General features: G+C 39.7%; 1 protein-coding gene across 1 annotated transcript in view; it reads right to left on the bottom strand.

Moving 5' to 3' along the window:
- The window catches only part of emilin1b (elastin microfibril interfacer 1b), a 35032-nt gene that overhangs the window by 2145 nt on the left and 18243 nt on the right, over window positions 1-14644 (bottom strand). The window contains exons 4-12 of the mRNA XM_058078305.2: window positions 13171-13424; window positions 12172-12345; window positions 11130-12095; window positions 9450-9753; window positions 8138-8383; window positions 7809-8057; window positions 6754-6924; window positions 2011-2136; window positions 1366-1383 (exon numbers count right to left, since the gene is read on the bottom strand). Coding sequence (XP_057934288.2) covers window positions 1366-1383; window positions 2011-2136; window positions 6754-6924; window positions 7809-8057; window positions 8138-8383; window positions 9450-9753; window positions 11130-12095; window positions 12172-12345; window positions 13171-13424 — 2508 coding nt within the window. The remainder of the gene's footprint in view (window positions 1-1365; window positions 1384-2010; window positions 2137-6753; window positions 6925-7808; window positions 8058-8137; window positions 8384-9449; window positions 9754-11129; window positions 12096-12171; window positions 12346-13170; window positions 13425-14644) is intronic.

Genomic DNA, 14644 nt, shown 5'->3' on the forward strand with positions numbered 1-14644 from the left:
TGCATGGTTTTGGATGACTCGATTTTCGACTCATATTTTTGCACCAAATTTCTGTAATTTTCGGTAATTTCAGAAATTTTTTGTAATTTTGGTATTTTTGTATCTTATCTCAGTTTTGTCAGCTATCATAAAATAACCCTTAGTGAACATTCATTAGCACTTTGCTGTGCTAAAAATGACTTTTTGATACTGGGCTCCTGCTACTGTATTTTCCGTGCTCTCACGTCAGAATCATATATATATATAAGAATCCTATATTGATCCGTAAATTCACTTTTAAATGTTCGGTTTTCTCGATCAACTGTTCTGACTTTTTACTCATTTTGAGTGATGTCACCGCGTTTGCTGTCACCATAATAACTGAACTAATTACACCCGCAAACTTCGGCGCAAACACGATTATCGGTTACTATATTTCCCATTCACTTTGATTGGTCATCACTGGGTCCGGATCGGGACTGAGGTCTGCCATTTGGTGATGGCTGTTGTATACTCTCTCGGTTATCATGAAATACTGCGTATAACAAACTACTCATTTGTGAAACCCGTGTTTAAATTCAAAATCATTAAATTTTCAATAATATTTTGCTCAGGTTTTCATAGACTGTGTTATTCTCGTATTCTGTGTAGTCTGTTACGTAAGGGTTGGACATAGCCAATGTGATGCTACTGTCACCACATCAGCGTTTGCTCATGCCTGACTTCCATTATCGTTTAAGAGGTTGGGCGATATGGACTTAAGCATATATCCCGATATTTTGGGGCTGTACCACGATATGACAATATCAAATTTAAATTCAGCAAGTCTTGTATAAAAAGCTACAAAACTTAAGCCACGTCATTAAATACACCTGTCTCAAATAAATAAATATAATATGGTATAAATATGGTAACAAATTGGGTAACCTTTCCGCGCACATTGCTACTAAATCTTCAACAAACTGTAATGCCTGTGCTTGTGATTAAGGAAGATGTAGTCACCCATGCAATTCCAACTGTATATGGAAGATATTTTTATGACTTTTGATTACACAGTTAGACGGCAAACAGCGCTTATTATTATTTTGAAGGCATGTCCACTGTGTGTTGGGTACAAAAATAAACATAAATTAACGTCTTTGCTTAGAACCTGCACGGCATCCTCGGGCATTGTAAAACGCTCCTTACATTAAAGCCGTTTCTTATCGTCTTATCATTGGATGAATCTAGAAAATATCACCCAACCCTAGTTCAAACTCTTTCCCAATGTTCTCATTTAGAAATTGACCAAATGAAAGGAACACCATGAGGAGAACAGCCAAGTGAAGCATCCATACTGAGAGATCCAACCAAGTCGTCACGTAACGCCACTGATATTGCACACACCTGTCTCTCCTTTGGGACCTGGAAAAACAACAATGTTCACTATGTTAGCATTGCTTGTTGAATTAGCAGCTCCTTAGTCCAGATGAATACCGTATTTAAGTTTTACCGTATATAAGTTGTTCCGGAGTATAAGTCGCACAATGCCAAAAATGCATAATTAGGTAGAAAAAAACATACATAAGTCGCACTAGAGTATAAGTCGCATTTTTCCGGGTAATTTATTTTACAAACTACTTGACCAAAACAGACATTACGTCTTCTTGGAAGGCAAGTTCTAACAATAAAAGAATAGAGAACAGGCTGAATAGGTGTAAGATATGCTAACACAATGGTTATTCAGCTACACAAAAAATAAACATGAACACAAAAGGTGTCCAGTGTTTATGTAACATAAACACTTTTTAAATTTATAAGTCGCTCTGGAGTATAAGTCACAGGAACAGCCAACCTATGAAAAAAGTGTGACGTATAGTCCGGAAAATACGCTAGTTGTCAATGGAACATGACATCATCCTTCATCCTTTTGACATTTCGGATGCCATAACTGGATAACTTGGACTACTCTATAAAGTCCAAAAATATTTGGACTAGAAAACTTTATGATTGTAATATAAGAACGTATGAACTGAAAAAGAACTCCGCTACCTGGTAGACCACGTGCACCACTTTCTCCTGGTCTTCCGGGAAATCCAGGTGGCCCTTGGGGACCCGGCAGTCCATTGAAACCCTTCTCTCCTGGGGGTCCCATAGGTCCTGGAGGTCCTTGCCGCCCTGTACAGTATATACTTTGTATATTTACAGAAGTATTCACAATTTTCTCATGTTGAAGCCTTATTCCAAAAATGAAAGACATTGTTTTTCTCCTCAAAATTCGACACACAATACTCTTATATAATGACAAAAAGCAGCATAGAAAAATATTTAGACGACTACTCGGTTCAAGTCTGGTGCTTGTGTGTCTCACTGAACAGTACAGTAACATCAGTGACAGCAGACGACCATCGTCTGATTGTGTTATATTTGTATCTTACTTTATTTAGATGTGGTACAGAAACAAAACATGAAGCTTCCGTTTGAAACGACAGGAGTTGGAGCATGAATAAATTTGATTGAACATCTGCTCTGAAATGCAACGTTTACTACATACTTTATAGCGCACTGTGCACGTGTGTGGCTGATGGCTCATTCCTTTTTAAAAGCGCAATAAATGTGGAATGAGCTGAAGTCAACAGTGAAAGCGTCGTAAACACCCGCTGACTTCACGGAGAACAGAACATCTATGAAGTCCATGAAACTTCCACAGCCACACACGCCGGTCACGCTCGAGGAAAGCCACAGACTTGAACCTCTTTATTAAAGCAGGGATGTCCGAACAGGGCCACATACTGAAAAATGATATTATGATATTTTGTCCAACATGCTAAGATATTTGAGGCATCTTATGAGGCTTTGTGAATATACAGTAGGTGAAAATGTGTATTATTGGTATCAACTTTTTTTTTTGCTGTTTTTTTTCAATTTCCAAATATTTTCACATTTCGTAATTATGACTTTATTCCTGTATATTAGGACATTTCCCACAAAAATTTTACATTTTTATTTAATATTTCAGCTTTATGCTACTGAAATTATGTTATTTTTCCTCATAATATTCCGATGTAATTCGACTTTTTCTGCTTAGATTCCAAAATTTTTCTCTTAATATTTTCACAATGACAGCTTATTTACAGCAATTATATCCATTTCTGTTATTTTGTAACTATTGAAATTTTTTTAAAACAAATTTATTTATTCGCTAACTTTCTTATAATTAGGTTTTTTTCTCATGACATTACAACTTTTTTCAAAAAATGTAAATAAAAAAACAATTGTTTTGTTTGTTAAAAAATGACTATATATATATATATATTTTTTTTTTAATTTTTTTTAATAATTCAACTTTATGCTACTTAAATTATGTTATTTTTCCTCACAATTTTACCTCGTTCTCTTATATTATGACTTTTTGTTGTTAGGTTTTTTCTCTTAATATTTTCATTTTATTCCAGTAAAAATGAAAAAAAATTCTTTCCATTTCTGCTGTTTTTTTAAAGCTATTTTTTTAAACTATTTAAAAAAAATTACAAATTGATTTATTCACTAACGTTCTTCTCATAGTTAGGATTTTATTCCCATAATATTTTGACTTTATTATCGTGACATTACAACTTTTTCCAAAAATGTAAATTAAATAAAAAAAAATAGTTTTGTTTGTTTAAAAAAATAACTATAATTATTTAGAAAGATAACCCTTTTTTTAACTATTTCAACTTTATGCTAGATGATGTTATTTTTCCTCACAATTTTACATAGTTGTTAAAATGTGCCGTGGGCTAAGTTTGGCTGCAAGCGTTACTAAGAGTGACTAAAATAAGTTTTTCTCTGCGTCTCCAGGGATGATCATGGTTGCAAAGTAAGCATGGTCATCCTCTCTATTATTTATTTTTGTCTTTCTAGCTGAATGTCCCGAGGCATAAGTATCAACACCTTGAGATAATATTCCCAAGTTGGGATGATGCCAGCACTTTCCCTCAGGAATGTGCTGAGTAACGTATACCTGAGCAGTCCAGACACAGGAAGGAAACGTGAGCGTTTCATGTGTATGTACGGAGTGAGACCTTCAACACATGGCGAGCGTGACATTCTATCTCAACAAACAAACCAAAGTAGCTTCATCCTTTGGTGGAATCCCGTACATTCCCTTCCTTCTCCTGGCCCCCGCTCACAGGTTTACTTGTCCCATCACTTCTATGCGTTTCGGCTATTTGTCCGACTTTTGTGGATTACAGTGAACACCCACAGAGTTGCATTCACTGACGTGCAAAATGTGCACATGTTGGGTCAAAATGTATTCAAATACATTCATTAATTTATTAAAGTATTCATTTATATTTTTAGTGAAAATTAAAAAAAAATCTTGATTTATTTACATATATTTTTGTAAAGTATACCTTTATTTATTTGAAAATATTAAAATAAAAATGTCAATTATATTATATTAATTATGTATATGTATATTTCTATTGATAGAAAGGACTTTTTTATATTACATATTTACAACATTTTTTACATTTATATATATGCTTATATGTGTTGTATGTGTTATATATGTGTTATATATTTAAAATATAGTTTAGAAATATATATATATATACATACATACCTATATTTCTAAACAATATTTTAAAAATATCTATATTTATTTATCATATTATATTAATTATGTGTGTATTTCTATTATTTCTATTGTTAGAAGGGACTTTTTTATATTACATATTTACAATTTTTTTTACATTTATATATATGGTTATATGTGTTATATATTTTAAAATATAGTTTATATATATATACATACATATATAAAATATATAAATATACATATAAATATTTATATAATGTATATATATTTCTATATACTATATTTACAAAATATATAACACATTTAAAATTAGATTTAAAAATATCAATATTTATTATTACTTAGTTCATTTATATTTATGACAAACCCACGTGTTTTAATAAGTGTACGTGTAGCTTCAGGAAGTCATCTGGCGTGAAAATTAAACCAAATCAATCATGCCTTCCCTCGCTGTAGCCACCCGAATGGGAATAGACAAAAAAAAGTATGATATTTCAAAACAGAGTAACGAAAAGGCCCCCAAAAGGCCTCCAGTTGGCGATGGCGTCCAGTAAATAACACCGCGCTTGGTTTGCGATTCTGCACAACACGGCGACGGGAAACACTGGCGCTAATGTTGTTTTCAAGCAGCTGAATGATTCACAGCTGGAACAGCTGGCCTTTAAATTCCCATATATTTCACAACGCCACATCTTACCACTGTCTAACCAAGGGGCGGCACGGTGGTCCAGTGGTTGGCACAATTGCTTCACGGCACCGTGTTCTCAGGGCATGCAGTGTTTGCATCGTCTCTGTGCCCTACTGTACTGTTCCCGTCTATCGTCCTAAAAAGTGTTTATGGCGTCGCGCGTCTACGCTGTAAACAAATACAGTGTAGTCCAACATTTGGCTAGCGGTAGTGCTAAGGAGAAGTCAGACTTTGAAAAGCCTCTTCATTTAGTTTGAGAACACTTGGCCGTAAACAAAAACAATTCTTTTGATGTGAGAATTTTTACAAGATTAAAATCGGAATATTGTAAAAAAAAAAAATTCACTGTTAGGGATGTCCGATAATTTCATCTGCATGAAATCGGCATAATATCAGATTTTTTTCCGGATCATCAAAACTGATAAAAACATGCTGTATGCAACACATACAGTTTTCATTTCACCACAGGAGATACAGTATGTCATGTTACACATATCGGCTGATGAGTATCGTTTCAGATAATTGAGAGTTGAATATAATCGGCATATGGGTTTTCGGCAAAAAAAAGCCAATATCAGACATCCCTAGTAATTGTAATAACGTTGGAATTTTAACCCCCCAAACGTTGAATGAACAAAGTCAGAATATGACAAAAAATTTACAAGAAAAAAACTTGAGGAAAAACCATTTAATATTTAATAATATTTAATAATATATAATATTTCATTTGAATTATTCTTCAAATGTATTATTTACTTGAATTTTCATAAGAAAACAGAATTAGGGATGTTCCAATCATTTGGCTTACATCCGATCAGATCCAGTATCAATGCTTTTTTTGTTTTTTTTTTCTTTTGTTACAAACATGAATTATGAATTTGTGCAATTGAAAATAGCTTTTCTAAGCATTAAAAATCAAACTATTGCTGAAATTACTTTTTTTATGACACAGCATGACCAACAATATTGTTGTTTTGTAACAAACCTTTCAACAAAATGAAAGTTGTAATTTTACCCAAAAAAATTGTTGGACTTCAACAGGAAAAAAACAATAATTTTTACCAGGTACGACTTCCTTTTTACGAGATTTTTTTCACAAGAATTTTACTAGAAATGCCTTTACTTTACACATAAATATGTTAAGAATATAGTATAGTATAATATTTAATTGAAATTATAATTGTAATTGTAGAGGAAAATGAAAATGCTAATTGGCCAAGATGATATTTTTCTTAAGAATGACCTGCTAGCAGATACGGCACGAGGAATGTAACAAACCGTGATGATGGCGTAGCGTTACACCCCAATTAGTCATGCGTGTTATTATGCGACTACGGAATACAGTCTGTGTATAAAACGGATAAGACGGATCTACTGTTGCACCAACTAAACCACGTTGCTACCAAATACTGTTTGTTATTGTTAGCTAGGTGGTATGTAGCTCATTCATTCATGTTGTTAATAAATACAATATGGGGGTGGGCGGTACCAACACAAGGGAGTGGAAAAGAAACAATCTTACCAGCGAGTCCAAGGTCTGAGAAGCTCTGCAAGTCTTTCAACATGTTATTCACGCTGAAGTTGAGGTTCTTCATTCGGGTCTGGACGTTGTCCAAGATTCCTCCATGATGGACGATGGAGTTGTTTAGACCCGAAACACAAGTCCATAAACTAGATACATGCTGGTTCAGTCCTGAAAATCACAACAGATACTATACTAACACTGGTGTTTGACACACTTATTGCAAATGTTTCAGATCATCATTTCATTAGTTAGGGTGACCAAATTGTGATCACCAGGAAAACCAGGACTCTCGGCCCGGCCCTGAATTGAGAAACTCAAAGGATACTGGAAGTTTACTAACTTAATAGAGATCTATCAGTCTGGAAAAGGTTAGAAAGCCATTTCTAAACCTTTGGGACTTCAGCAAACCACAGTGAGAGCCATTATCCACTAATGCCGAAAACATGGAGCAGCGGTTAACCAACCAATATTATCCCAAGACGGCAGGGACGACTCATCCAAGAGATCACAAAAACAACTGCAGGCCTCACTTGCCTAAGGTCAGTTAAGGTCAGCGTTCCTGACTCCATCGTAAGAAAGACACTAGGCAAAAACGGCCTGCATGGCAGAGTTCCAGGACAAAAACCACAGCCGAACAAAAATAACATTAAGGGTTGTCTCAATTTAGCCAGAAAACATCTTCATGATCCCCAAGACCTTTGAGAAAATCATACCAACAGTAAAATATCGTGGTGGTAGTGTGATGGTTTGGGCTGTTTTGCTGCTTCAGGATCTGACAGACTTGCTGTGATAAATGGAACCATGAATAGTTCAGGTTCTGACCTGAATCCTACTCAGATGCTATGGCATTATGTTAAAAAGGCGGTTTTTTGGCCGAATTACAACAATTTGCAAAAACAATTCGGTCAAAATTCCTTCACAGGCCTGTAAGAACTCATTGCAAGTTATTGCAAACTCATGATTGTGTGATTTCATGATCTGAAACATTTAGGTGTGACAAACGTGCAAAAAAAAAAATTTGAAATCTGAATGAATGCTTGTAACGTCCATACCTTCTTTGATCTTGTGGATGGAGTCATAGACTCCGTCCATTCTTCCACAGACGCCCTCAAGTTTGGATAACCTCTTCTCCAGCCCGTCTCCAGATCTCTTGCAGGCTCCCATCTCCACCAGCAACATGTTCTCAAAACGTAGGACATCCCGCTCCATCCCGCTGAACCGGTCCCGACTCTCCTCAATGTGTTCTGTCACTTCCTGTTGGATTTTGTCCAATTCCGAAATGATCTTATCCTTGGTGTTTCCTGTCAAGAGCAACATGAATCAGCTACGTGACTCGGGAGAAGCACCGAGACCGAGACCATTGTGAGGAAAATGCACTCACCCAAGTCGGTGATGACGCTGCCGTGTTTCTGAACCGTGTGTTCGAGACCCTTGAGGGTGTCGTTTATGGAGCTGAAGGTCAGGATGACTTCAGAGAGCTCACCCTGCAGCGTCTTCAACTGGTTGTTGCTCATGGAGCCTCCAATCACACTGTGACCATCTAAAGGTCTCTCAGCATTCAAACCGTGTCCATCTGCACCGGTACCTCCATTTGCACCGCTTGAACCGCCGCTACCAGAACCACCACCTGAATGGTGAAGAACAACCTCAATACTAGAAGTAGTACAGGAAGTAAACATGTATGAAGTATGAATGAAGTATGAGGGTCGCAGGCGTGCTGGAGCCTATCCCAGCTGTCTTCGGGCGAGAGGCGGGGTACACCCTGGACTGGTGGCCAGCCAATCACAGGGCACATATAGACAAACAACCATTCACACTCACATTCATACCTATGGACAATTTGGAGTCGCTAATTAACCTAGCATGTTTTTGGAATGTGGGAGGAAACTGGTGTAAACCCACGCATGCACGGGGAGAGCGTGCAAACTCCACACAGAGATGGCCGAGGGTGGAGTTGAACTCCGGTCTCCTAGCTGTGATGCCTACGCGCTAACCACTCGCCCACCATGCAGCCAGTATACTGTTAAGTATTACATGTCATCATCAATGTACTCGTTCTTGCATTATAGCAGCATGTATATCAAACGATAAAACTTTTGTTTTTTTTGTAGTCGAACTAGGTGTGTCCCAATGACGTGCATTGTTAGCTAGCTCATATTAACTCGTTTTCTGGCATTATAATGCACAGAAATTGCAAAGAAATATGTGTTGATGCATTTTCACATAAGGATTGTGAATGATGGGCAAAATTCCACTAAAAGTGCACTTCCCCTTTAACAGCTATAAACGAGGAGTCGCCAATTAACCTAGCATGTTTTTGGAATGTGGGAGGAACTGGAGTACCCGGAGAAAACCCACGCATGCATGGGGAGAACATGCAAACTCCACACAGAGATGGCCGAGGGTGAAATTGAACTCCGGTCTCCTAGCTGTGATGACGGCGCGCTAACCACTAGACCGCCGTGCGGCCCCGGAAAGTAACTAATAACTTTTTTCAAGTAATTTTCCCAACTGTTATTTAAAGCAGTAATTACATTACTCGGTAATTATTAATCATAACTAATTACTTTTTTTAACAGTAATTTTTCGCCAATTATTTTGGAAAGTAACTAGCCATAATATTTCTGTTACACATCCAATTACTTTTTACTAGAAACTATAGCTAAGTACTAGATTGCAGTCCTGTGTCTTACATCGACTGGTGCATCGTGTGACATCCTCTCGCAGAAGACGAACTTGATCCTGCAAGTGTGAGCAGATCTGGTTGCAGGGACCCCCAGAGTCCACGCTGAGTTGAAGTCTGTTGACGTGGCTCTGCAGCCGGCCCAGTGACTCCTTGGAATGGTTTTGCAGCTTCCGTAACTCATCTTCCAGCGTCCCGCATAGGTAGCAGTCCTGGCCGAGCAACTCCACCTCTGTCACAATGCGGTTAAAGTGTTCACCGTGATCACCTGTCAAAGCCTTGATCTTACGGACGTCATGGCTCAGGTCCACTACCTAAGTGATGGAAATTCACTCATGTTAAGATTCAGGATTTTTTTGCTAGAACTGCAGTTTTCTTTGCTGGAGAACTAGGATTATAACATTTTTGCAGATCATCACCATTCCAGTACCTTGGGGCTTTGTTCCCGAATGACGAAAGGCTAGAATGTGAGATTGAGAGGTGGATTTACCAGATGCAGACTCTACATCGGTCTGTTGTGTTGCCAAAAGGCAAAGCTCTCAATTTACCGATCAATCAATGTTCCTACCCTGCCCGATGGTCATGAGCTTTGGGTAGTATTCACAGGTACAAGCAGACCAAATAAGTTTCCTCCATAGAGTGGCTGGGTTCTCCCTTCGGGAGAGGGTGAGAACTCTGCCACAGAGTGAAGCCACTGGTCATTGGGAGGAGCCAGATGATGGGAATCTGGTGTCTGACCAGGAGGAGGCCTCAGGGAAGACCCAAAACATGTTAGAGAGAGTCTCTCTCAACTGGTCGGGAATACCCGGGAAGTCACTGGGAGGAGCCAGATGATGGGAATCTGGTGTCTGACCAGGAGGAGGCCTCGGGGAAGACCCAGAACATGTCAGAGAGAGTCTCTCTCAACTGGTCTGGGAATACCCAGGAAGCCACTGCTCTTTGGGAAGAGCCAGATGATGGGAATCTGGTGTCTGACCAGGAGGAGGCCCCGTGGAAGACCCAAAACATGTTAGAGAGACTCTGTCTCTCAACTCGGCCTGAATACCCAGGAAGCCACTGTTCATTGGGAAGAACCAGATGATGGGAATCTGTTGTCTGACCAGGAGTAGGCCTCGGGGAAGACCCAGAACATGTTAGAGAGACTTTGTCTCTCAACTGATCCTCTGGCAGGAACTGGACAGAGTAGCCGATGACAGGAAAGTCTGGGTTTCTCTGCTTTGGTAGCTGCCTGAGCCCAGATATGCAGAGGAAGATGGCGACGGATGCATTGATGGAAGGACACCAATCATCACAATTCCATAACTATTAGTAATATTGAGCTTGGACTGAAGCCTAAGGTGATGCAACATGGTGATGCAAGCACGCATAAATTGCCTTTCAACTTAGATCTCGAAATGATGGCAGTCCAAAAAAACAAACCAATGATGCCAACAATACTTACCATCGTTTTGTCTTTGGGTTGTTCCATTTGTCACGTTAACTACTGATGACTCAGGAGCAACTGGGGGTTCAGTCTCTTGGACATTAAGGTTGGGGGACAACGACTCTTAACACCTGAGCCAAACCATGTCAGTAAACACTGCCTTCATATGGACAAGCAAGGTGAAGAAACATGTCCTGACTTGTTTCTTCATATTGCAGTGGATCTCCGCATATTCAAAATACATATGTCAATAAATCGAGTGTTTACCTTATCGTTAAGAGAGTCCCCAGACACTGACAGGTCTTTGAGTCTGGTGTTGAAATGTCGAATCTGATCCTCGTTGGCCACCACTCTCCACTCCAGTGATTTCTGTGTGGAATTATCCCTTTCTCCTCCTATTCCAGATGATCCTCCTCCTCCTATTCCAGATGATCCTCCCCCTCCTATTCCAGATGATCCTCCTCCTCCTACAGTCACACTTCCTTTGCCACCTCCAGCCCTGCCATCTCCAGCACTGTCACCTCCAGTGCCTCCCTGACCTCCACCATTAACGGTATTCCCTCCTCCTCTTCCGACCTCCCCTTCTCCCGTCGTGCCTCTGCAGCCGCACTCGTCCAGTTTCCTGTTCAGGACTGAGGTGGTGTTCTCCAGTGCTGACAGTGTCTTGTCATGCTCGTTCACTCTCTGCTTAACCATCCCCACATCCAGCTCCACGTCTGCAATCCTGAAGGCCTGATCGTCAAAACGGTCCAGGAAGACAGTTCGGAGGTCAGAGAGTTCTCTATGAAAGTAGTCCTTCAAATCATTTTCCAGGTATGCGCAGCTTTGCTCCGTTTGTTCCATGGTGTCGTTAACCCGCCGTTCCAAGTGCTTCAGCAAACTGTTGACATGATCCTCCGTTACCATGACATCCTTTCTACCGCCGCCGATTGCCCCTCCTTGAAAGCCTCCGTTCTCACGACCGCCGCCACTTCCTCCCTTGAGTGCATCGTTCAGGCGGTTCTGCAGGACGTCAAAGTTCTCTGCCGTCGAGCTGATTTTGCGTTCGGTATCAGTGACGCGGTTTCTGAGGTCGTTGACGCCGTCGCAGCATCCCTTTGAAGTGGCCACCTCCCGCCGCAATCCATCCAGTGCCTGCCGATACCGAACATCCATGGCGTTGAGCTGCTTCTCCAGCGCCCGGATTCTTTCACGATCTTCTTGTTTCTGCCTGTGTAGGTCCTCCACACCAGCCTGAACAATGCACAGCGAACGCACGTATCTTACTTCTGATGAAACCATGAATGCGAGGCGTACACGCCACTGATACCTGACAGGACGAACACGATAGCGAAACCCTTCTCTCAAGCTCCTTTAGAATCTCTTCCTTCAGCGAGTTGAGGACGGTTCCGCTCAAACCTCCTCCAGGAACACCTCCTTCCAGATCGTTCCCTTTTCCGTTGACTAGATGGTTGTTGATGCTGACCAGGGTTTTATCGTGAGCCTGCAAAAAACGCCACAGAAATCCTGAAAGTTGTGTTAGAAATCAACACGCACAATAGTACTGGGGAGACCAGTATTTCTGATCATGTTGATTTTAACAATCATTATGTTCATATTCATATGAATATATTGACCCATAATATACTGTTAATATCACTGCATTCAATCCAATGCAAGCATAATCAATTAACATAATGCTATTATTACATATTATTAATATTGTTAATGAATTAACATTTGTTAATATAAAAATACTATAATATAGTAGTTAGGGATGTGTATTGGCAAGAATCTGGCGATACGATACGTATCACCATATCGCGTGATCGCGATATAGTGATACGTATCGCGATATACCACCGAAACGATATTTTCTTACACCCCTAATAGTAGTACAGTCAGTAGATCGGGAAGATCTGGGTTCGAATGGGTTCACACCTTGCAAGTGAGTGGCTATTAGTCCAGGGTGTACCCTGCCTCTCACCGAGACTCAGCTGGGATAGGCTCTGGCATAATTGTGTAATAAAGTTTCAATACGGCAATTTATGGGAAACATTTTAAATGGGCGGACGATTAGAAAGAAGTGCTACATACGTGAATTTTTCGGGAAAACCGCAAATTCAGAGAAGGAAAAGCGGTCAATTTTTATTGAGTACTCTTGCTAGTAGAGGTGATGTTGCCTCCCATGTGTGGAACCATTATCCCAAACAATCCACACTAAACACTGGAAATGCAAGCCATCCCAGGATGTATCATTCCAAATTGGTCAAATCCCACACTAGTTAACGTTCCTAGTTCTACTTGCTAGTTTGAAGGTGATCATCACCTGTGTGCGATTGTCCAGCTGATCCAGTTTGGCCTGAATGCTGTGGATTGTCTCTTTAATCTCTGGCTGAGCAGCATCTGCAGGGTTTCTTCCTCCGGAGGAGATACCGCCACTGCCGCCGACACCAGGTTTGTTGACCCCTCCCTTAAAGTGCTCGTTCATGGACGTCATGGTGGACTGCAGGTCCTCAATAGTTTTGGTCAGAGTATGGATCTTATCCTCCAGTTGTCTCATCTTTTCAGTATCCGCTCTTCCTAGAGAAGAAGAAGACAAAGTTAGTGCTAAGAACAGGGGTGCAGCCTAGGAGCCATTAGGGGCCGTTTGTAACCCGCAGCTCATTTTTATCGTCCATATTGCAAAAATAAAATGACACACGGCCTACATTAGAACATCAGACAGAAACTCCAAATGGCGTACGTCATGGTCTACCACAAAGTGATGTTTCAGTGGAATGCTTGTGTGCTTTAACTTTGTGGTGCTGAGATAGCAGCTGCTTTTTTTTTGGAGTTCAGGGAGTTCATCCAAAATCAAATGATTAACTGTTTTTGCTTTTTCTTCTTTGTTTTTTATTTTTTGTTGCCGCTTTTTGTAACACCACCTGTCGTAATAACGGACCAAAAGAGGAGAACAAAAGGAGAAAATCAAAGTTAAGTTTGTTTTTTTGTTATACTGGCAGAATAAAGTTTAATGAGGATACATACGCGGGCAAGATTTGGTACGTTTTTGAGTATTAAAACCCACTAAAGAGTCATTTAGGTGACACAATAAAAATTAAGAAAGGAAACCATAACAAAACAAATTAAAATAATACATCATTTAATTTCATAATTTGAACCAAAATATTTATTTAAAGATATCTCCAAAGTTCAGAGTTAGGTAGACAACACTAATACTTTATATACACTTTTCTGACCTATAAATGTAGTTGTAATGTTGTATTCTCGTGTTAAACGATGCCAAAGTTTCAGAGGGCAGCGGATGCAGCCGGAGGGGACAAGCAGAGGTGGGCGAAAAGTGGTTCATCAAAATTCTCCTTAAAGGAGGCGCCTGATCCGTTAAGTTTCACCAGTGATTTTGAAAAAGTACGTCAAATATGTGTTTGTCTAAATTTTATGACTGAATTTTATGGCTGAATCTGTGGCTCAGAGGGTAGCGGATGTGGCCGGAGGGGACAAGCCGAGGTGGGCGAAAAGTGGTTCATCAAAATTCTCCTTAAAGTAGGCGCCTGATCCGTTAAGTTTCACCAGTGATTTTGAAAAAAGTATGTCAAATATGTGTTTGTCTAAATTTTATGACTGAATTTTATGGCTGAATCTGTGGCTCAGAGGGCAGCGGATGCGGCCAAAGGGGACAAGCAGAGGTGGGCGAAAAGTGGTTCATCAAAATTCTCCTTAAAGTAGGCGCCTGATCCGTTAAGTTTCACCAGTGATTTTGAAAAAAGTACGTCAAATATGTGTTTGTCTAAATTTTATGA

The sequence above is a fragment of the Doryrhamphus excisus genome, linkage group LG1, assembly GCF_037039965.1.
Source record: "Doryrhamphus excisus strain RoL-2023G ecotype Guam linkage group LG1, RoL_Dexc_Guam_v1.1, whole genome shotgun sequence".
In the NCBI taxonomy this organism is placed as follows: domain Eukaryota; kingdom Metazoa; phylum Chordata; class Actinopteri; order Syngnathiformes; family Syngnathidae; genus Doryrhamphus; species Doryrhamphus excisus.